Below are 24,801 nucleotides of genomic sequence, written 5' to 3'. Positions count from 1 at the left end.
CAAAGTGAATGTTAGTACCTTTTTGCCTAAGTGAACGTGTTTCAAGTATTGGGTCAGCACTGTGGCTTTTGAAGTTCTTGTTTGGCCTCATGCCAGTTATTTGGTGCAGGCAATCCAGAAGCATGTGGCAGGCATTTCCACATCTCCCGTGGACCTCATACTGCAGCATCCTCCCCTTCAGTGTGGTGTTTCATGTTGTGCTGGTTCTTTATTCCCACCCCTGCTTGATAGCCAACCGTTTTTCTTTAACCGGTATAAATCAGTAGACTGGAAATGTTATACAACCTGAGGCACAAGGCTTAGTGTGTCCAAACACAAAGACACCATTTTCCTCCCACTCATTAGCTTCAGGAGGGTGGACAAGTGGGTGGAAAATTCCAGAGACTACCTGAAAAGATATGTCAGAGAAGTTTCTAGTGATGGCAAAAGATCTGGAATCATTTTTTTCCCTGTAAAGATTTATTCCACATAGTTTTTGTCCACAAACTCCCTGTAGCCATTAATAATGGGTTTTCAGTGGTGCCAGAGCCCGCGGGTGGCCCTGAAGGATGGGCGTGGTCCCAGCACAAGCCTCCTGCTTCTGACTCCCCTGCGATGTCTTTGAATTAAAACCTTGGAGGTCTGTACACATAAATTACCTTTTATCTTCAGGCTCTGTTGTGATAGCTATTTTTTCCCAGGAAATAAGGTCCTGCATTTTTTACTAACATCCAGGGGGTCTTGCGAACAGCGCCATCAGGAGGGGGTCACTGCATCCCCGGCTCACCAGCAACCAGCACCACTCAGGGTCCTCACTGTCCTTTGTTTGGAGCCACACCCGGGTCTGAGAAAGAAACAGTCTGTTACAATGACGGTTCTCATCATTGAAAAACATAATCATGATGAACATCAAGCTATTTGGAAATTGAGATATATTTTCGCACTTGACAATATTACAAAGGGTGGTGAAATTCTCAGAGTCATCTTCTTCCCCTTCTGTTACAGAGCTCAAGGGGGTTGCCACTTCGGGCGTTCTTTTCAAGAACTAGACATGGTTGTCACAAGGTAGTTTCTTTACTTGCAGCAGGTAAAGGAATCAGGGGATTTTTATACAAAGCTCTGTCTCTCTGAAGGTAGGCACGGCCATTGCCCGTATACACCAGTTGGTTAATTACACATTGATTTCTTCTTTGAGGTCTGCTACACCTAACTGGTTGAGTAGCTGTCAAGCTCATCCATTTGCATCTCTGTCTGCAAAATACTATGCTACATTTTACATTTAGCAAGAATAGCATTTAGCACCCAGACCTTGAGACGCTTGTCCTATCTAATACTTCCCCAACCAGCTGAATCTTACAAAACCCATCATGTGACCATAGTATAGGGCTCAAAATATGACTATAAGCATTTGTTAGAAAAATGAAATCTGGGAATTAAAAATACAAAACAACTAAAGAAAACTATGTATTACCAGTTTGGTTCATGAGACAGTTTTTATTTCAAATGATGATGAATGGTGTAATCACTATTCATACAAGCAATTAAAGAAATCTTTTTTGGTAACTATCAATGAACAATTTTAAAAACCACTTTTGTTTGAACTTTAAAGGACTTTTTCAACATTTTATTCTGTCATCACTGTGACATCAGAGGACAAATGGATGAAATAGGCCCTGTTTAAAAAACATAGAATCTTATAAAAGTGGGTCACTCAAGGTAACCTAATCAGAGTCCTAATCGGGCAGATGATGAAGTGGCATCTTTCTCCACTTGTAACTTGAAACATCAAGTAAAAGGAAGGAGATTTACTCTGGAGATTTCCATATGTAGGTTAGATTCTATGGGACAGAAAAAAAATTACTGCAATAAGCAAATGTAGGTTTCAAATGCATCCATCTACTTTTGCTGCAAAAAATGATTTGAGAGATTCAGTAACAAGATTAGAAGTGCTCGAATTTTAAAGGTCCACAAAGATGACTAAATAGAATGGAAGAAACATTTTTGCTGACTCATGATGCCAAGATAATATACATTCCCAATAAGAAGCTCTAAAATTATGCTCTATAGCCAAGAATCTGAAACATATTTGTCTAAAACACTTCTTTCATATAAGGGTAGTAATAGCAATGATAGAGCTGACATTTGGAAAAGTCTAGGTAATCATAATATATTAAACACACCATAAAATAATCTAAATATTTAATAACTCATTATATTTAATATTTATATCTGTACTGTTTAATTATATTATGAAATTTAACATTTAGTATGTTATAATTAATATATGACTAACTATAACTAATTGTTAGTTATAGTTAATAATTCATATCTATATTTGCCAAACCCAATTTTACTATTTGAGCATATTACTAAAGTTTAAGTGTTAACCTCACTAAATTTCATTTATATGTAACTCTTTAATAGTGACAAATACAGAGTCCACATTACAAAGTATTAAGCATGGCATGATTCTTCAAAACTTATTTAAAGAAACTATATTGTTTTTCCTAAGTCTGCAAAATTACATTAAAAGCAAAATAAAATTCCAGTCATTTTCTGGAACATTTCTGGGGCTTTATAACTCCTCCAATAAATGTCATAAACCAAATTTTCCATCCCCCAAACGAGAGAAGTTGAGCTGCTTCACTTTTGTCTGCCCTGGAAGAACTGCCTCTTTTCTCTGGGAACCTGGAGCAGGAAAGCAGGTGGCATGGAGAAGGCTGCAGGGAGGAAGCGGCAGTTACGGCCTTTCCGATGTTAATGTGAAATCAGTGATGTGACACGTTCAGGAGAAACAGAGCAGTGAGATTTGAGTCCTGGTAGCGGGGAGAGTGTAAGGTAATGCCTGCTGCAGGATTTAAAGCATGAACAGTGTTTACTGGATAATGGAAATGGCAAAGGACTAGCGTGGGAATATAACATCAGGTGTAAACTAGCAGACGACATGGGCGGGGCTCACAGGCCGTAGTTTGCTATTTGTGGGTAATGGCATGAGGGGGATGTGGAGCTGGGAGATGAGGCTAGCGGGGTAGACAGGGGTTGGAGAATGGACGGCCCTGCCTGCTAGGTTAAGGATTTGGGACTCTCTCCTGAAGGCTCTAGGTAGCCAGTGAAGGGATTCAGCAAAGGAATACCGTGATTAGGTATTTTTAAAAGTGAAGGTCACTCTTACGGTCTATGATGGGACAAAAATGGAGGCAGGGAAACAGCTGGGATTTTACAATAATGCAACAGGAGATGATGAGACCCAAAACTAAGACTCTGGCATTGAGGTTAGAGGGGAAAGAACAGATGGGAAAGGTAAGAAATGGTTGTGAACAAGACAAGATGACCGGTGAGAAACAGAAAATAGAAGAGAGAGGGAAGTTGATGGTTCTGACAGTCCAGCTTGGAAAGGTGGCAAGGGGAGGGGGCCTGTCACAGGGGCAAATGTGCATTTTTCTTTGAGGGGATTGTGGAGAGGGATACTGAATTAATCTGTATCAAGGGATACAGATTAATAGGGATGTTTCATATTCATAAACGTCTTCTGCACAGCAAATACCTCATCAAGTGCCCGAGTGCTCAGTTACGCAAAGGTCAAGTGACCACCTCCATGCTAAACACAGCCATAAGTCCGTGACAAAGGGAAACACACCCTAACGTTCCTGAGTAGAAAGAATGAGGGATGAGGGAGTTTTTGCCTAGCAGTGGATTTTTAAGCCTTGGTTTAAGGATATATGAGATCCGTCTGGAAAAACTCCAGCCATTGTTAATGTAACGAGAATGGTTTACATGACATCAATGTAACCTGGCAGCCAAGGAGAGTGAACTGGAATGTGCATGTGTGAACAATGATGACTTCACTGTACTAGTCAGTTGGGGTGGTAGATGCCATTGAGTGAGCATGTGTACTGTGTGGCTGTCACATTCAAAATGACTGAGCGAGCAGAGAAGTGAATCTGCATCATATTTTGAGTTAAGCTTGAACATTCTTCCATGCAAACTAAAGATGATTCAGAAGGCCCCAGCTATAGGCAACTGGTGACTGGCAGCTTCATCACAATGCAGAGTTTTTTGGTAAAACATTAAATCACCCAGGTGACTCAGCCTCCCTACAGTCCAGATTTGGTGCCCTGCAACTTCTGGCTTTTCCCAAAACTAAAATCATCTTTGAAGGAGAAGAGGTTTCAGATCAGTGATGAGATTCAGGAAAATACGATAGGGCAGCTGATGGCGACTGCGAGAACTGAGTGAGGTCCCAAGGTTCCCACTTTGAAGGGGACTGAGGCATCATTGTCCTATGTACAGTGTTTCTTGTATCTTCTTCAATAAATGTTTCTATTTCCCACAGTACATGGCTGGATACTTTCTGGACAGGCCTCTTAGGCTGAGAAATTCCAGGGCATGTATTGAAAGTTGCAATAGAAAGTCCCATTATCTGTAATGGAAATTTCATGGCTAATCCGGTGTGTCATACTAAAGATGTGCCCCTTACACTCGATGACTTTTTTTGCCTTAAGGTATAGGGAGTGAGCAGAGTATTCAGTTTGGCTCTGAGTCTGCCGCTCCGCTCTCACTTCAGCTGGTCTGTTTACTTCTGCATGAAGCTGAGCTCATTTCCACCCTGCCCTGCTCTGCCTGCCATCACTGTGCTGTCTCTTCAGATGCTCAGTAACCCTCGTCTTTCAGCTCTCAGACCTTGAAACCTAGGAACCCAGGGCAGTCGCGGGAAGGCTTCTTCAGTATTGCCTGTTTGGCAAGAATCCAGTAATAATATTGAAAGCATCAGTAGGCATCCAGAGGTTCTTGCTATAGAATATTCTGGAAACTTGCCTGAGTGATTACTGGCTTATGGATCTTGCTATGGTTACATCACTGTCATTCACACTTTCCTAAAGGGAGAGTGTAAATATTTAACATTTTGTTCTATCTGTGTGTGTAGCTGTGTGTATAAGTGAAGTGTTTATTGCTGAAAACAAATAATCTGTCCCTTTTTCACACAAAAATACATACGTGTTTTATTAACAAAAGTGTCTTCTCTGTTACAAGGATCAAAGACACAGGGCTTGGGTTTTTGAAATCCCTGTGGATCTGTGACAGTTTTGTCAAGCTTTTCATTTGTCGCAAATGCATTGTGAAGGGTGGTCAAGGTGGGAGAGATCATCAGGCGGGCAGCGGCCCTTTGGTAGGAACGGCACAGACACTCTGCCTGTGCAGGAGCGGAGCAGCCGCTGCAGGGCTGATCGGTATTTAACACTCAGCATCGGCCCTCAGGTGTACCATTCTCCCTCTGTGTAAGGTAATAACAGGGAGCCGGGAACATATAACCGCGCAACATTAAGCAATTAGTTTCTTCAATCAGGTGCTTCATTCTTATTGTCAACAGACTTCAGAGTGGTGCCCTGCGCTCAGTAGTGGAAAGTAATTAGACACCAGAATAAATGAGATCACCACAGGAATGAACACTCTACACAGAACAGTGCATTTCATACCGAAAAATGCAAATCTGTCATAGAGAAGGAGCACAGTCTCCCTTCAATTTATTTTTACTACTTGATTGCCTTACCGTCAATATACTTTTTTTAAACATGCTTCACATCTAGTTCCTTTTTAATCACGAACACATCCATTTTAGTACGATGAAGTCTACCTTCATAGTGAAGTGGTTTGGGCTGGCTGAATCAATCTCTCTGAAAACAGTGCATTTAAATATAAATGCTGAGCCAAGACTGTGGTTGTTGAATTTTATCTGTGAGGAGCTGGAATCTCTAAATGCAGTCATCTATGTGTTACAATTTTGGAATAATGGAAAGAGACCTGGCTTTTGAATCAGAAAACTGGTTTTGAATCCCGCACTCACTCGCTGTGATCTGATTACATCACCTGGTCTCTCAGAGGCTTGTGGGTGAAATGTGAATAATGATTGCTTTTCTGAAAAAAAAAATGGCATGAGGATTAAGTCAGCAATGTATGTGAAAATACGTACTACAGGACCTGGCACTACTGAATGCTCCATTTTCTCAACCTTAAGATTTTTGATAGTGAATTAGAGTTAGAAATATGAAATGCATCTGTTTAAAAGGACTGAATCATACTTACTGAAAGAGAGGAACTCCTGTAAGAACTACTCTAAAAATCACAGTAGATGCTAAGAGTAGATCTTAAATGCTCAGGCTACAAACACGTGATGTGATGCAGGTGTTAGCCAATGCCATGGTAGTTATCATTTTGCAATGTGTAAGTGTATCAAATCAGTGCATACACACCTTAAACTCACATGATGTTGTATCTCAATGATTTCTCAATAAAACTGGAAAAAATCACAGTAATGGGCCATGAAAGGATGAAAAGGGAATATGACAAATATAAGAGCTAACTTGTCTGATCTATAAGAAATAGAATACAAGAAACTCTGGACCCTATTTTTTTATTATATGGTTTTCCCTATCAACTGTTTTACATAAACTGTTGAAAAACAGACCAGATAATATGTGATTTGTACTTTACTCATTATACAAATTAATAGTGTGAATAAGAATTCAAAGCATTGCTATGAAATGGAGGCTAGATTATGATTCTTAACTGTGCTGTGGGACCATCTGAGCTCAAGTCTGCTAAATAATGAAATAACAAGCTAACTAATGAATATCAATGTCAAGTAGCTATGACATGCAACACTGGTGAGATCAGCTAGAATTACAGGGATAGACTGTAGCAATAAAAAGATTTAGTAATCAACTCACTATCTAAGAAGTCAGAAAGAGAAATAATACGGAAACTGTGACTCAGAAAGGAAAGTAATGTCTAAGTGAAGAAGTAGGAAGGAGGAGGAAACAGTGCCAGGTCTTCCAGCTCCCCTGTGAGGGAGCAACATGGTCCTGAAGGGACCTGGGTAAATTGGTTGGAAGCTCTGCACAAGATCTCTGTTTGTGTTCAGATGCAATGTCGTTTGAATTGGCACATCTATTGGGTGATAACCCTGCCCTGTAAAGCAATGTCAAGCCTTATTCAACCTTTCCTGGAAATTACCTTCCCGTTTGCCTCTGTCTTCTATAAAATACTTAAACTAGCTTAAGGTAATCGCTAGGTTATAAGATTTTGAACAATCTTATTCTATATGGAGCTTATTTTTAGAATTCTTGATAGCTAATAGAAAATCATTCAGGGCAACAGAACAGGCTCCCCTTGAATTCAAGGGTGTAGGAGGTTTTCTTTCTCAGTCAAAAACCAGAGTACAGTGTATGTTAGAATAATGACAATTATTTAAGACTTCAATTAGGAGCTAGCACGTGTTTATTCCTTCATTAAGTGGGAGAAGAACTGTATGGAGCACTGCCGAGTGCCAAGCCCAGTGCTACACCAAACCAGGGAGACAAGAGAAATGCGCCTCCCACACAACTTCCAGTCTCAGGTCCTGGCAGGAGAACCGCAGGGGGAAGCTGGGCAGCCACACTATGTGGCACTAGCTCTCTTTAACAATGACAATAGGAGAAAGACAGTGAAAGGATTGGGTTTTTAAGTGAAGTTACGAAGGGGTGGATATAGACTTTTCAAACTACAGTAGAGAAGAACGAATCGCAGGTCATTCTGACAGTGTGAAAGGACGGGTTCTGTCAGGGTGGCAACTGGATGCAAATGGATGCCTCTGAACGGGGAAACACTGCTAAGTGTAAGCGGATACCTTCCGTCTGTCGTAGAAATCTCCTGTGTGTGACAGAGTGCTATGCAAATAGCAGCAGTAGCTGCTGGTAGTGCAGTTTTTTCACCCACTTCATTCTCTTGGGATTGAAATACGTGCTCAGTATTCCTCCCCAACATTAGATGCTGCGCAGGTAACGTCAGCTTAGTATATAGGGTGGGGCAACAGTAGGTTTCCAGTTGTGAGTACATGAAGCACAGAGTTTATTCTTGTATTACTTATTACTTATTGTACTATTTTCCATAAAAACAACGGGAAACCTACTTTTACCCCACACTGTAGGATCACAGAGGTGACAGCCAGTTAGATTCCTAACAACTTGTTTGTGACAGCTACCTGAATAAGGGTAATGAACCTGGATTTTAATTAAAGGAGAAAAGGAGATGACTTCATACAATAAGGAGGAATGACTTCATGTTTCTTAAGATATAAATCTGTAAGCTTGTAAATATAGACCTGTAACTGTATAAAGACATATAAGCCATGTGAAGAATATTATCAAAATAATAGGTGCCTCAGGTTGTCGAGATATATGCTGGTGGATGCATTTGCCCTAAGGGAATTTTCTCACTCTTGTTTCCATGAGCAAAAGCAACACCACAGTTATAAAAGATGGTGAAAATGAGGCAAGACACACAGAAGTCCAGAACCGAAAAACAAAATCCAACTCCGGTCACTGGATAGAATTCTGTATCAGGGCAGAACTCACTGATTTCACAATTGTTAAGTATTTATTTTACTTTATATTTATCCAGTACAAAATCAAATTAACTTTCATACGAATGCAGATGATTCAAAATGAGTTTCAATGTTTAGCCAGTTTACCTAGATTAGGGCTCATGTCTAATACTGCCATTTCCATAGTTGATTAAAACTGTTGCATGGCACACGGTCCCTTAAACTCAGAAAACCCCAGTACATGCCTTAAGACTTTGGGTGTGTGTTTTTCACACATCATATTTTTTCTCACAGCACATTATTCTGCTAATTATACTGCACCAGCACAAAAGCTAACATACTGTGCAAGTGCCTCAATTCTAGTACGCATGCACGACATAGTGAAAAATCACCATTCAAGTAACTTTTGAAGTCACAACATGTCTCCCCAAACTCAGTGACCCTAACGGGTTTTGCTTTTAAGGATAGTTTTTAGTTGTAATTCAGTATGTAACATTATTGAGAAGTCCAGTAGAAATTTTAAAAGCAATGTTCAGTCTCAAGAAGTAATAACAAGTGTTGGACAGGTTATGGAGAAAAAGGACCCCTCATTCACTTCTGGTGGGAATGTAAACTGGTACAGCCATTGTAAAAAATAGTGTGGAGGTTCCTCAAAAAATTAAGAATAGAGTTATCATATGACCCATCAATCCCTCTTCTGGGTATCTGCCCAAAAAATTTGAAAACATTTATTCACAAAGATATGTGCACACGTATGTTCAATGCAGCATTACTTGCTGTGGCCAAGACATGGAGACAGCCGACGTGTCCTTCAACAGAGGAGGGGGTAAAGCAGAGGTGGTACATATAGACAATGAAATACTACTCAGCCATAAAAGAGATGAAATACTGCCACTTGAGACAACATGGATGGGCTTTCAGGATATTATGCTAAGTGAAGTAAGTCAGAAAAAGCTAAGAGCCATATGATTTCACTTACATGTGGGATATAAAACTGAAACTCATGGACACAGACAACAGTATGGGGGTTACCAGAGGGAAGGGAGTGAGGGGGAGTAGAGGGTAAAGGGGGCCAAGTACATGGTGATGTGAGATGATTTGACTTTGGGTGGTGGGCACAGAATGCAGCATACAGACGAAGTATTGTAGAATCGTGTACTTGAAACCTATATGATCTTATTAACCCATGTCACTTGCGATAAATTTAATTTAAAATAAAAGAAAATGAAATAAAGAAAAATGGAAATTAAAACAAAGTATCCTTTGAAAATTATTTTTAATTACTTTTTTAAAAATATTTTCAGTACCTTTGTTATGTTAATTTATGGCAAATTATTGTGGCTCAGAATTCAGAAATCTTCATTGTATAAGGTTTTCATGTGATTTATTTAATGTCAGTTTATAACTAGAATGTGAATGCCCCTCCTCCACTAATAATAAGGATATTTGCAATCACCCTCAAGAGATAGCAATATAATCATTAGTTACCAAGCAAAAAGGTTAGAATTTCTGACCATGACCTTGCTAAGAACTAACAAATAAATTCACCACAGGAAAACAGAGCTCAAAGCCATGAGCCTCTCATTGTTCTGGTTCCCCATGTCAGGTTCAGCTACTACGCCACACTTGTGGACTAAAAGGTGTGACGCAGCTTCCCAAGTGTTGGATTTAACACATTTCCACCCTTGGGAGATTGGCTTCCTCGTTCAGTGCAATTGGAATCAACATTGAATGAGGCCGTAGATCTATGGAGATTCAAAAGTGTAATGGAGTATGGCTGAAATTTTTGTTTGTTCTCATGGCAAATGACCAAATATGTAGAAGGTCCTAAGCTTTCAAAATCCCTTCTCTAATTTACTATAGAAATGTCATGTTTGGCATGTGTTTAAAAAAGACATACATATAATTTGATCCAAGTAAGATTTGAAGTCTTACAGAGTAAACTAAACATAGTGTGATAGATAGGACTTAATAAATGGTTGAAATACAATTGTCCAATTAAACCAACATGGGAACCAAGCTTTGTCTCTGCAGTGAGACTGAGCTGAGGAGAAGGTTTGGGTGTCGGTCATTTTGATCCCTAGCGTCTCTAAATAGAACTGGCACATAGGAGACCGTTTCACATGCTTTTCCTGACCCTTAGCTTCACAGTTTGACGCATAAAATAAAATTGGTAGCTAATGTCTAAGATCAGTTAGAACAGACATATGAAATGAAAGCCCTGTATTAGCAAGGACCAAATTATAGTCAGGTAAACTCGACTTTAGCCAAACCCCAATTTATAAAATAATATTGGTAGAAGTTTGTCATTAACTCCATGTAATTATCATAATCCCGTACCATCAAAATCTTATAAAAGAATTTACCACAGAGTTACTTTAATGAACATCACTTTAAAATAAAAAGTAGAAAGCTTTTTAAAATACTTAAAATATCATGGAATTTGAGAAATTGGGATTTACAAAGGTTCGTGTTCTTCAGGTGTTCTAATTAAGGTGTTGCCCATATGAGCTCCCATGGACAGTAGCAAAGAGCGATGGAAATGACATCAGTACACTTCTTGCTCTACACGTTTCCCACCTTGTTTCCCCTCCTCAACACACACACTTACAGTCCTGGACACCCCAGGATGAGAGTATATTGCATTACAACCTGCGGTCCTGCACCTCCCGTTCAACACTGGGTGAATTTGTACAGTGGGCAGTAGGAATACTCTCAAATCCATTCCTGCATGAGAATACTATAATAACCTAACTGTAAGTGGAAGTGACGGAATCATATGCATAGGTCCCAGTAAACCTGATCTACATGCATCCTTAATTTACTTCATTTAGCTTACTCCCAGAAATAACCATAGGCTGAACACTACAGAACATGATGGTGTGACGCTGGGATATAAAAAGGCAAGAGTGGTAACCATTTGCAATTAAAACATTTTGCTTTTGTGAGTTCTTAAAAGCATATGACTGTGTAAACAGGTTCCTAGGGTTCCATTCAACTTAGGGACACTGAAACTCAACCTTTCTATTTTGATAGTAAATCCACTTCTGTCAGCACCTAATGGCACTTGTAGGTACAAAGTAGACACCCAGAAATATTCATTGGATCGGTGGATGGGTAGATCAATACACAGGTGACTATTCCACAGCATTGCTAAATCAAAGTGCCTTTCAAATTAAATTGGACCAATTAGATGCAGGTTACATTTACATAGTAAATCTATGCTATATCTTTGAGTGATGTGGGATCTACTCTTAATACAAAATATGTCAAGAAGATGTATTCATTATAAGCACAGATATATTGACCCCTTTCCTTTCCTTTCTATGGGAAAATTATTGAGTTCTGCATAATTTTGCAACCCTGTTAAGTACACTTCTTCAGGAGTACGTCCTAGGCAGAGCTGCTACTTGGAATGTCTTATTACTAAAATTACAGAAAAACTTTATTCAATGCATATGTTATATATGCCTTTTTCCAAAGGACAGCTTCTACTCTGTGACCTTTTTTTTGTTACTTCCAAAAAAACAGTTGTCTGAAATTTTTAAGTGGTATTATAGCTAGAAGGAGCTGGAAAATTGAAGGTCCATATTTTTCAGGATGGAGTAAAAATAAAGATTTATTTGAATTTTAATTCCCTGTCTAATGTTAGAACAAAGATTGTGCTAGAAAGGAAATTGGCAGGTCAGACAAGAAATCTTGTACTGAATGGAATTTGCTTAGGATGCTGGCCTTTGGTACGCTCCCTTCACTCTCATGCCCAGGGTTAACAGAGCAGTCAGCCTCACTGGTAATCGGAGGACTACCTACAAAATTAAATCTTCTCTCATATAACCTGACTCTGCGCATACATGAATAAATACACCACTGAAAAACCATGTGCCACTTTGGGGACCTGGAATTTTTCAGAGAATTCCCAAATTGAAATGCTTCTTGCAAATGCTGAGTTTTCCCATCCACCACTGAGAGTGAGATAGTTGAGAGATGATAGAAGTTATGAGGCAAATAATGACATATTGACAGTGAGGTGGTGGACTTAGGGCTCGGTTTTCTTTCACAAGCTTAATTTAGGAAATGGACTTCTGAGATGCTGTGATGCAAAACCTGAGCCTTCGTTGGAAAGCTGTGAGTCAGATAGAGGCAGCATGTCCCCCATTGACCTGCTAGTGTGTTTTAAAATGTCTCACTTTTAAACAAGTGTAAATTAATCTTCGGACCTACAGTAATTTGCCATGTATAAGGCACACCCATGTATGTATATATATATATATATATATATATATATATATATATATATAGAACCAATTATCATATTCCAGGGTATCATTTTACATATGGATGTCATTATTGCTTTCTAGAGTTACACCTTTAATGCATAAACATAAATAAAAGAATTAAATATGGAATTAGTACTGCCCATGTATAATGTGCATCCTTATTTTTCCCTCAAAAATTTGGGGAATTATACACAGCAAAGTATGGTAATTGGAATATGCAGAAGTTAGTATGAAAAGTCAACATAAAGCTGTCTTTTTGCATATGCTGGTGAAAAATTTCACACTGGTATTTCAGTGTGATTAGAAAAAGATAAAAAATATGTTTAGCTTTATTCAGCCGGTGCAATGAGCATCATTGATTAAAATGGTAGGATCAATAAGGACTTAAAATTGGAGTAGAGGAGACCTGAGGAAGGAGAATAAGGTTATGGTCTGTCAAGTAACCTAAATGCTTTGTAAAAAATTGATTTGAAACATGAACTGTCCGCGATACTCTGGGCCTTCATGGGCAAATTGTGTCCCACAGCGACAGACACATGTAAAACCACAATGCACACTGTTACCACATCCCTGCACTAAGCATCTGTAAACACCGTGCACTACTAGAAGCTAATTATAAAACCTTAGCCTTTGAGTATATGTTGTTAATGGTTTCCGAAGAATTCTCTGTAATGTTAATGAGGAAGCTGCTTTTCCAGTCATTTAACAGCCAATGGAACGTAACATGTTTCTCCTTAGAATGCAATTATGTGTATAATGCAGTTGCACTTCGTCAGGTTCTTTCTAAAATTACAGCAGTAACATTTTAAATATCTTTCTCCTTTTTTCCTTAGTTCATCAGTATCAGAATATACTAGACTTCCGTAGTACAACCTCATGACCAGGGATAAATGGGTTAGCTATTCATTACATATAAACAATTGCATTATAGAACTTGCTTTCATTTGTAGGGAAAAATGAAACAAATCTAGAAAAATACACGTGTAAAACAAACCATAGGGAGATAAATGTACACATGGAGAAAAAGCAATCAAAATAATAATAAATTGGAAAATGAAGTAAAAACAATATCTACTGATATAAATTTCAGGAAAAACTTCTAAAAATAATGAGCATTTTTATTGAATGTATACAAAAATTACCCTTGAAAAAACAATTCAGAGATTAGCACCTGAAATTATTAACAAATCGTTAAACATAGGCCCTAAGAGCTACTAGAGAGAAAGGTATGAAAGAACATAAAAGAAGTCCTGAAAGGCAAGGACCTACATCCAAGATCACTCTGTCCAGTAAAGCTCTCATTTAGAATGAAAAGGCAGGTAAAGTGCTTCCCAGACAAGGTCAGGTTAAAGGAGTTCATCATTACCAAGCCCTTATTATATGAAATGTTAAAGGGACTTATCTAAGAAAAAGAAAAAGATCAAAAATATGAACAGTAAAATGACAATGAACTTGCAACTATCAACAACTGAACCTAAAAAAAACAAACTAAGCAAACAACTAGAACAGAAACAGAATCAGAGAAATAGAGATCACATGGAGGGTGATCAGTGGGGAGGGGAAGAGAGGAGAATGGAGGAAAAGGTACAGGGAATAAGAAGAATAAATGGTAAGTACAAAATAGACAGGGGGAGGTTAAGAATAGTGTGGGAAATGGAGAAGCCAAATAACTTACATGTACGACCCGTGGACATGAACTAAGGGGAGGGAATGCGGGAGAGAGTGGGGTGCAGGGCAGAGGGGAATAAAGGGGAGAAAAATGGGACAACTGTAATAGCATAATCAATAAAATATATTTAAAAAAAGAAATGAAAGAAAAAAGAAATGCCTTGAAGGGAAGGAAAAGGCACAAGGCTCACCAATCATTGAACTCAGGGACTGAGCTCCGAATTTTCTCAGGGCTGCGCTGGGTGCCACATTCCCGTATAATTAATTAAAATGAAAGTTTCCTTTTGAAAATATTAGTCTTTCAGACTGTAATATACTTTTTAAAAATCAATTCTGATCTTAATGAATATTAATTTCACTGTTTACTTTTTCTAAGATATGGAGCATAAATCAGTATAAATCTATTTTTTATAAGTGTGAATGGGAAATATTAGGAAGTCATTTTCAAATTACATGAACCATCAGCAAAGAATACTCTCTGATAATAGAATTTATTGTATTTCTGCTGATTTAATTCTCTATTATACACTCTCTCATAAACATAGTTTATTATGGGTTTGTTTTAAATTTAAATACTTAATTTTGGACCCCAACAGTATAGCTCTTTAGAATCTATTTTTAAACAGATACTATGTAGAAAAATCAATGGTTCATTGTCCAGTTACTCTGCTTTTGCCTAGTGCTTTTTGATTGCGAAATTAGCGCATGGGAGGGAAATTAAATTTCCTTCTACTCTTCTGAGTTATTAGCTGAGACCCTTGTAATAAAAGATGGATTAATAAGAAAAAATAAACAGAAATTTAAAAACATGTATATGTCATATGTTCAAGGGAGATACCCAAGGGAAAATGAGTGACTCTCCAAGGTGGTAGACCTGGGGGAGGCGTATTCTGCAACTGTCTTGAAGTGCTTACCAGGAACCAGTGGGATTTGACTCGCCCTCGCCTTTGCTTGCAGGTGCACCCTGAGCGTGACAGTGGAGCAGGCCATCATTCTGGCCAGAAGCCACGGACTGCCCCCTCGCTACATTATGCAGGCTACGGACGTGATGCGGAAGCAGGTGAGTCTCCCTCACGTTGTAGGCAGTTTTTTACAGGACCTGGGTTTTGAACGTCCCTTTGTTCGCTTATCAGGTGTCTGACAGGTGCCTGCATGGGATGGGCATTTTTCCAGGCACAGAGAGTGAGTCATGAACAACAAACTCCCAGGGAAGAAGACAGCACAGTTGTCCAAGAAACGTGGAAAACCTGGAGAAAAGGGTGTCTAAGAGGTTAACTGGAGGGGAAAAGGAGTTGGCCGGGCAAAACGAGCAGGAGTGGTTTGGGGGCTTATGAGGAGAGGTAAAAGGACACATGTCACTTTCTGGGGATTCAGGGAATAGATTGGGGGAGGGGCGTGGGGGCAAAGAGGGAAGAACCGAGTGCCCCCGTGTGCTTGTGGAGGTCTCACAGGGCCTTCCAGGCCCGGCTCGGAGGTCTGTGCATTATTCCGAAGATAAAGCACAGGCTCAGCTCTTCATTTAGAGGGTGAATAGCTCCCGTTGGACTGTCTTTAGCTCTCGGAATTATGTATGAGTAAGAATATAAGGAAGATGAAATTTCTATCCAATAGTCCAATAGTATTTTAAGTGTGGTGCTTTGTGGTAGTTTTTAACCCTTAAAATTCTTTTAACAAGGTAGCAGCAAAAAATGTGCTAATCTCCAATTTAATGATTATTACAAAAATGTGCTTAATCTAGTAGAAAAGACACAATGAGTAGAAAGATGAAAGAAGTTGAAAGACATTAGTTTTATATTTTATTCTTCCACCTTTTTGTAGGGCTACCACAGAAAATTGATTTAACCAGTCTCTCTACTTGCTGACTTGGTTTAAATTGCCCAGTGATAGTGAGTGGCTTAATTTTTAAGATATGCTTTTGTAATTAGGACTGCTTTATTTACTAAAGACTTAGTGTATAATTCTTAAACACAAATTCCTGTGGATTTGCTTTAAAAAATGCACCAAAAACAAACGAACGAACAGAAGTAGTCTGGGGTCTGCCGCACAGCGCTGGCCTGGGGTCTGCAGCACGGACATGAGGCACAGCAGGCACAGCAGGCGCACATACATTGGGGCTTCAGGCTGTGGACCCCAGACCTGAAGATCGAAAACCTGGGTCTCACAAGGTCCAAGAGGATTTGTTAAATGAAGGTTAGATCCATGGGAAGCACATGACGTTGTAGTTCAGCTGGAATAGGGCATATACAGATGTAAATGTAGCAGGTTCAGGAAGAACTTTTTGGCGTGGATATACAAATTCAGTTTTAAAGAGTAGGCCAAGGTAAACTTGTGATTAGTCGTATCCGGATTGGGGCTTGGATGCTGGAACATACGAGAAGAGCCTAACCTCTCTTGCTATTAGATTAAGTTTGCAATCAAACTTGCAGATGCCATCTCAAAATTGTAGTTTATGGCAGACTAAGAGGCTGGTATTAGCCTTTTTAAAATCTAGTAAGGTAGTGATTATGAGTTGGCTACGTATATATTCTAAGTATATGGACTTAAACACTGAAAACCATGAACTTCTTGTATTTGAAAATGGGAATAGAGAAAATAGAAAAAGTTAAAACAATATTATGTAGGTCTTAATGACTTGTTTAACTGGTGTAAACCTCTTTAAAACATAATATACATATTATATTTGTATTAATGCATGTTACCATATATTTATAAAATACAATTTAAAAAGACTAAAAAGTTACAAAGTTCTGTATAAAACCCCTGTCGATTTCTAGTCCGCACCATTTTTAGTATTTATCACTCCATCTTCCTCCTATATTTTTAAAATAAATACATTTAGAACCCTAACTCTTCCTCTGTTGCTTGTCTGCTCCAAGTTTTTAAGACATCTCTAAGTGGTTCTGAGAGACAAATACTAATTTCTACGTTCTTTGGGAAAGATTACGGAGCCCAGGCCCTTTCTTTAGAGAAACCGGGGTAGACCTTTGCAACACTCCTGCTGCTGATCCTCTGACCATTATTCAGTTTCACGTGCGGTGGAGGGAGTGGTTGATGGCTGGGATCCAGCCTGCAAGCCAACTCCTCCCAACCTGGGATCTGAGGAGTTAGGAATAAGGGTAATGAAAGATACTCCTTTGGCCTTTCAACCATTGAGACTCTGTTTCCAGAGACAGAATGATTAGAATATTTGCTGGATTAACGATTTATATTTTCTAAAATGTTTGGTTTCCTTTTTAAGGAGAAGTTTTTCAGCATGATTCATTATTACTATTTCTAATTGCAGTATAGTTTTCATGTACAAATTCTGTATATGTACTTTCTGCAGAGTTGTTTTAATTCACTGCTTGAGTTAGAAGGAAATATAAAAGATAGACGGAAGGTTACTGTGCTCCTTACAGTGTTTTGTAATGATTATAATAATCCTCAGCATAACCAACTGATCAGATTAATAAAAGGGTAAGGTAGACACTTCCATTTACATTATAAACTTAGTTATTTGTCCAATAAATTATACATTTCAAGTATTCTTTGGTAAAAGCCTACCCCCAAATTCTTTTTTGACCATTTTAGCAAAACTGGGATTTCAGAGAATTCTGGCTCCTTAGCTACCGTATCAGGGTGTCGGGGCATTAGACTGGGCACCACAACCAAGGCCCGGGGAAGGTGCCCTGCTTGCCGAGTGCCTTGGTGGACACTTGTGTCAGCGAATCGCCGCCTCCTAGGCACCAGCAGGCCAGTGCTGGAAGGGTGCACAACCCGGGTCTATCAGGACACGAATCAAGAAACAAACAAAAGAGTATGTGAATTCTCTGTCCTACTTTTATAAACGACTTTGCTCTAAGTCTAAAATTACTTCAAAATAAAGGGGTTTTTGTTAAAAAAAAACCCTGCTTAATTACAATTCCTAAATTCCTTTCCATCTCTTTTTACTACCCCCTCCCACCCCTTAAGCTATTTGCTTTCCTTTATTTGGTCCATTTTGAGAGACTTTTTCTCCTCCCTTTCTTTCTTCCTTCTTTCCCTTCCCACTGGTTAGAATGTAGTAACAGAAGAGAGTTGCAGACCTTCCTTTAGACCCCTCTTCTTTATCTGTTCTCGCCCCCACACTCTGGTGGTTTGTTCTCCGCAATAACCGATTCCTGTTGGAACTGAACAATGATCATAGCTTCACTCATGAACTTGACAGATTGGAAAGACTTTTCATTACTGAAGTACATTGTCTTTGTGCTATAAATTTTGAAGTAGAATTCATGCATTTCAGAAACCAACATGAATATGCCTTGTCCGGAAATTCTTTTAGAACTACATGGAAATAAAGAACAAACTGATAGTAACCCGAGGTAGGGAGGGGGGATAACGGGGCAAAGAAGGGAAACGGTCATCAAGGAACACGTATAAAGGACCTATGGACAAGGACAATGGGGGAGGGAAGGATTCAATTTGGAAGGTGGGGGCAGGTAGGGTAGGAGAGAGTAATGGGAGGAAAATGAGGACAACTGTAATTGCACAACAATAAAAATAAATAAATATAAAATATTTCCTTGATAAATACTATAAAGTTTAAAATAGCTAACTATTTAGCTAGGACAAAACAGGCACACGAGTGCTATAGAGCTGCTATTCCTGTCCCACGAAAGTGGATATTTACAACCTGCTCGTTGCTTACTGTCTTACGTAGCGCTTGCTTCTAGGAAAGGCATAGATGAGACAGTGAACAGGAAGCTGTTATTTAAACTCACTTCAAGTGATTTAAATGGCTATTGGAATACATACCCATCCCTTTAAACAATGTATCACCATGTTTTGATTCTTCAAAGCATTCATTTTGAAACTGCTCAGATGATGATTTCTCTCTTCCTCCTCCAGTCTCCCTTGATGTTAAATACATGGTTGGAATAAATATTCTACACTCTAATGTTAATAGTATTTTAATTACTAATGCAATGGAGAACTAAGAGTGATTTTCTTTACTCTTTTGTCAGGGAGCAAGAGTTCAGAACACAGCAAAGAATTTGGGAGTCAGAGACCGAACCCCACAGTCCGCCCCCAGGTAAGTGACTTCGCAGCTCCGCTCTTTGCCAAAGGGCTTCCGCCCTCTGCCAGGCAGTGTCCCACAATGCATGCAGTTGCTCGAGGCCATGTCCATGTGGACTGACGGTAGTCATAGAAATTGGCCTTGTAAACATTTTGCGACTGAATGTGACAAGGCATAAGTGCTCTCAGAGTGAAATGGAATTTGAGCTGAAGCAAACTGAGAGGAGCAAACAGAAGTCTTGGCATTATTTTATTTTGTAGGTTTCATTATGAATTCAAAAACAAAACTCCACACAGTTGCTATGAAAATTTATATTCCAACCGTGCCAAACTACCAAAATGCCATTTTCATTTGTTGTTTTATGATTGTACACAGTATTTATTCCCTCTGGCATGATTGCGTTTCCCATCTAAGTCTGCATGAAAAACTCCTACTTAACCACAAAACCCAACTTTGATGTTATTTCTTCCTTGAAGTCTTGGTTGAGTTTTCTTCCTCTTCATGCTTTGTTAGCATCTTGTATGTTGATCGATTATAACCCTACTGTGTTGCAATATATTGCCACATGTCTCTTTGCCCAACCTGATATGAATTCTTCGGAGGCAGGGAATATGTTTTCGATTTTGTTCATTGCTCATCATAGTGCCTGCATACGAATATCTGATTTCAAGACTGTGTGAGTGAATGAATACATGAATGAATTGACATTTGCTTGTTAGCAAACCGAATATTCAGAGTTTACATATCATCATAAGAAAGGATTCTAATCTACCTTTAAAAGAAATGAACATGGCAATAGCCATCAAAGAAATACTGTGAAAGAAATACCCCTGGTGACCTTGGGGTAAGCAGCCATCTGTCTTGAAGTAGGGCAAAAATTAGGTAGTTTTTTTACTTTTGGTTGCTTTTATACATTTGCATTTTAACAAAAAGTAGGTTCCTCCAAGCACTGCCACAGATGAGACACTCTGTTTCTATGTACAAAGCAGTTACCAGAGTTAAAATGATAACCGCAGAATTTATGAAGTTATTTTTCATTCTGAAAAACTGTGTGGGCACTGAAAGTACTTTCAAAAAACAAAACATATTTTCCTTTAAAAATGGATGAAGCACTCATGTTCTAATTACATCTATTTTTAGTGCTGACTCCTAACCTTATTTAATCCTCAACTCTTATTTATATTATCTTTCACAGTTCATTAGATGAGAATCTAAGACTTTCTTTTGCTAAATAATCACTCACCATTCACATAAGAATTCATTTCCTAGCACCTGGAACAGCTATGGTATATTTGGGTAACAGACCAAGTGCACTGTTAAATTTACAATAAGAAAACAAGATAATACCTCAGCAAGGTCTTCTTAGCTAGAGCTTATAAACAATACTAAACAGTGGGGTAGGATAAAACTTTAGCATCCTAATCAATAAACCAATAGAAGGCTGAATACAAGAAAATAAAGTGATGAACTCACTCTTGTTTATTGGGTTATGTTTTAAAACACTTGAAATAAAACTCAATAAAATGTGCTAGTTATAAAGTGAACTTTTTTTTTTACAAGGGAATAATAGCCTTCAGAGAGAGAGAGCTAGAGTAACCTTTAAATTTTATTGTATTTATTCTTTCATTCACTCTACAAATATGTATTGAGGACCTAAGAAATGCAAAGCACTCTGCTATCCTCTGTGGAGAAGCTAAACATGAGATAGCAATAGTTTAATTACTCAAGGAACTTTCAGTTAAAGAGATGGAATGAATAAAACTTAACTGTAAGAAAAGGTAGAAGGTAAGAGAGTGCTAAGGTCCACAGAGGGGCTGGGATTCCCTTCCAGCTGGGAGAGGATTCCTTTCCCGAAGACATCAAACTGAAAAACACATTTGGCTTTTAAGGCCGGGCCACCCATAGGCAAATCCGGGGTCATGTTTCTGCAGGTATCTTCATGGAGATGAAGTTTGCTACCTCTGCCTGAGATAATAATATTGGACTCTAATCTCCAACCAGTCTCTTCATGGTTTTCCTAAAACCATCCACTTTCTTTCATTTTTAAAAATTAACTCAGCAAACATATATTGAATTTCAGCTATGCATTCGTAGGGGTCAGACACTTGGTTAAAAACTAGAGATACAGTCTTTTCCATTAGACACTGATGTGAACAACAGAGTGGCAATTGAATAAAATGGAAATAGTATACAGTTAAGAACTGTGGCAGAAATCGGCACAGATTGCCATGCGAATACAGAGAAGGGGACATGCCTCAGCCTAGGGAGGGAGAGGGGATGTTGCAGAGTAGCCCTGGCCCAGTCAGCATGGTAATAGATGTCCTATGCAGCTAATGCATTGACACCAAGGCCTACATAACGCATCACACTGTGAGAGCTACACTGAGACCTCTGTGACTGATGGTTGAATGTACTTAAAGAATGAGGTGAAGTGAGGCTAGAAACATAGGCAGGGGCTGGTTCACGAGGAGACTTGTATGAGATATTGAGGGGTTTTGATTTTAACTTGAAGACTATAGGGAGGTATTAGGAAACACTCTTTCTACCTGGAAAATTTAAATGTTAAAATTTCTCTCTGGGATAAATTCATTCAGAGGATGCATCAGAAGAATGCTAAGATGGAAATGAAGGCAGGAGCTTGAAAGGAGATTATTGTAGTATTGAGGATGGAGATGGGAGGAAAGATTAGAAGGACGTTTAATAAACAGAATTAATAGTCTTTGAACACTAATTAGGTGAAGAAGGATGGGCTAAAAGAAGATTCTAGAATGGCCACCAAATCTTTGGCTTGGGTCACAAGGGGTTAATGGTTCTAGTCCCTGAGATAGAAGAAACAGAAAAAAGAGCACATATAGGGAATGTGTGTGTTTGTAGGTGATAAACTCAGTGTGGTACTATTGAGACTAAGGATCAATGGGACATCCACGTGGAGATGCCTTTGTGAGCCGGACAAATGAGGGTCTTCCCCTCCTTTCATGCATTGGCTCTTCAGAGCAATAAGCATATCTTCACCAAGAACTAAATACTACATTTCAGATGGAATGGCATGCTAGTCTCATTTTCTATTGCATTACAAAATCTGTAAACTATCGTGTAATGAAAGCTTTATTTTTTTATTTGTATAATGGAGAGGCAGCATACTATAGTGGTTAAAAGTGACAAAATGGTTTGAGCCCCAGCTCCTGCTCTGTGACCTTATTGAGTCGGGTTATTCATCCTCCGAGACATTTTAACGTTTGTATAATGGAGAAATTGCCCTGCGGCAGAGTATTATTGGACGTTAGCCTTGGAAGAGACATTTGCTGTGTGGTTCCCTTTAACACAACTTGTACTTTGCCATGTACAAAGATGAAGAGCATGATCTATAGACTGCAGTTTGAAAGTTCTACTCTGCAGATTTAGATTTGGGCTGGAAATACCAGCTGCAACAGGAAAAGAAGAAAGTGGAGCCAGGACCAAACCTTTTTTTTGTGCAGGGTCACTGCTGGGTATGAGTGGAATGAATAGAAAGCCCCCCAAATTGGAGGCAAACAAAGACCTCCATTACCCAACAATTCAGCTGCCCAAAACCAAATGCCTCCGTGCAGAGTAAAAGTCCAACTCTTATTATTACATTTTACTTCCAGATTTCATCTGCTTGTTCTAAATCCCCAAAGCTCCACAATTTCCATTACAAATGTGTCTGAATTCAAATTACCGTGAGTTGCTTCCAAGAAGCCTCGCAGAAGCTGAATCTGCCCAGCTCCGCTGCACCCACAGCTGTTATTTCATTAGCTGATCATAGGCAGAAGCCTTTTCACCAGTGTGCAGGGCAGACATTTCAAAGACTTGCCTGCCCAGTGGCATTAGTTACATTCTGTGGGAACATGCAGTTCAAAGTAAAGGACCGTGATGGCTCAGCCCAGATCTCACCAGGTAGGACGTCCTTCGCCCCACTGACTACGTCTGCTCTGCCAGAGTACAGCCAGTGCACCTTCCCCCTCACCAGGCAGCAAGCATGTTGGGAAATGAGAGGATAGGCATTCAAGGGGAAAAGACCTCTCTAATCATTCTGCTATGCAGCCCCGGGAATGCAGTTTGAAGCAACACCATAACCTTTAGCTGGAAAAAGAAAGGCAGCTTTGAAGTCTTCCAGCTCATTTTAATGTATTCTTTTCTCTGGGAAGGATGAAGTAGCCTTTCTGATGTGAGATATCCTTATTTCAATATTTGTTTTCTTCTTTGGAGTTGACATGTGGAGCATTAAACACCTTCCAGACTTGAAATACGTTTTACAAACCTCCAAGGCATTCACTTCTTCCCTGTGTTTCCAGACTAAGAAAGTTCATTTTTGTGAACTAGGTTTCTAATTCAATATTAAATCTTTCTCATTCTCTCTTTTTGATTTAGAATTAGCATAGGATTAAGGTTGAAGGGAGAAGAAATTTTTAATTTGCTAAGTTTGTCAACAACTGAGGTACCCCTGGGTTTAGAGTGCTTTTAAAAAGAAGCAAAGCGGCAGGCTGCACCTTATTTTTTAGATTCTCAGACCAGACTCTGAAGGAGAACCAGCATGGCTAAGGGCACAGCTGAGGACCACAGGTGGAGTCCAACATCCAGGCACCTTAAGCCAGCTGATGTCTCAGACTAAGCCTTAAATAATGGGTGTGCCCTACCTACATGGTCACTATTGCAGCTCTGTTCCCTTTCGTTTTGGAGTTAGGATTCCACCATTGGCAGGGGCCAGGGCGGAGGTATGGAGCACAACTTGTATAATCCTAGGCCAGTTCCCTGAACTTTGCCTCGAGGCTGTATGGTCTCAAGCAACTTGACCTAGGACGCACATCTTCCCATCTCCCAAAGTCTCCACCAAGTCAGATGGATTCCCAGACCTGCTTGCATCTCCACCTGACTCTGTGGGCAGGTGAGAGGAGGATGGGAAAAGCTGGGCATATATGTCTTAGGAAAACCAATTAATTGTGCCTTTCATGTTCAGGACTCAGAACTCGGCCATGCAGCCATTCCACAACCGGCTGCCTATACCACCAGATGGTACATAATGAAGCAAATTTCTACAACTGGTTAGAAAAAGCAGCAGATCCCCTATGAGACAGGTGTTATCTAGGTACAGAATGATGATAGACATGATGGTAATTACAACAGTGTCATCTCGTGGAATTTAGAGAATCAGTTTTGCCACCAGCAAGAGGAACAGCAGGCACCGGAGCAGAAGCTGCCGGTGTAACAAAAGCAGCCGGTGTAACAAAAGCAGCATTGCTCAATCAGTCGTCATACTTGTGTGCGGAGACTTCGGTGTCTTCTGAGTAACAGAACTGAAATTCCAGAGTTTGCTAATTCACGTGCGATTTTTAGTAAAATAGGCAATATGGTCATGCCTCCCAAACCGATAAATTATTGTCAATGTATTTATTATACTAATGATTTGTTATACTAATAAAAACATTTCATGTACTGTCAGTATGTCAGGCCACTGTCACACTGTC

At 39.3% G+C, this 24,801-nt stretch overlaps 1 protein-coding gene across 1 annotated transcript in view; it reads left to right on the top strand.

Annotated features, from left to right (window-relative positions):
* The window catches only part of PREX2 (phosphatidylinositol-3,4,5-trisphosphate dependent Rac exchange factor 2), a 223,257-nt gene that overhangs the window by 192,704 nt on the left and 5,752 nt on the right, over positions 1-24,801 (top strand). Inside the window, exons 38-39 of the mRNA XM_024572341.4 lie at positions 15,241-15,343; positions 19,266-19,333. Of these exons, the coding sequence (XP_024428109.2) occupies positions 15,241-15,343; positions 19,266-19,333 (171 nt within the window). The remainder of the gene's footprint in view (positions 1-15,240; positions 15,344-19,265; positions 19,334-24,801) is intronic.

This window comes from Desmodus rotundus, chromosome 8, assembly GCF_022682495.2.
Source record: "Desmodus rotundus isolate HL8 chromosome 8, HLdesRot8A.1, whole genome shotgun sequence".
NCBI lineage: Eukaryota > Metazoa > Chordata > Mammalia > Chiroptera > Phyllostomidae > Desmodus > Desmodus rotundus.
Note: the sequence above shows the minus strand (reverse complement) of the source record. Positions and strands in the feature narration are given on the sequence as shown.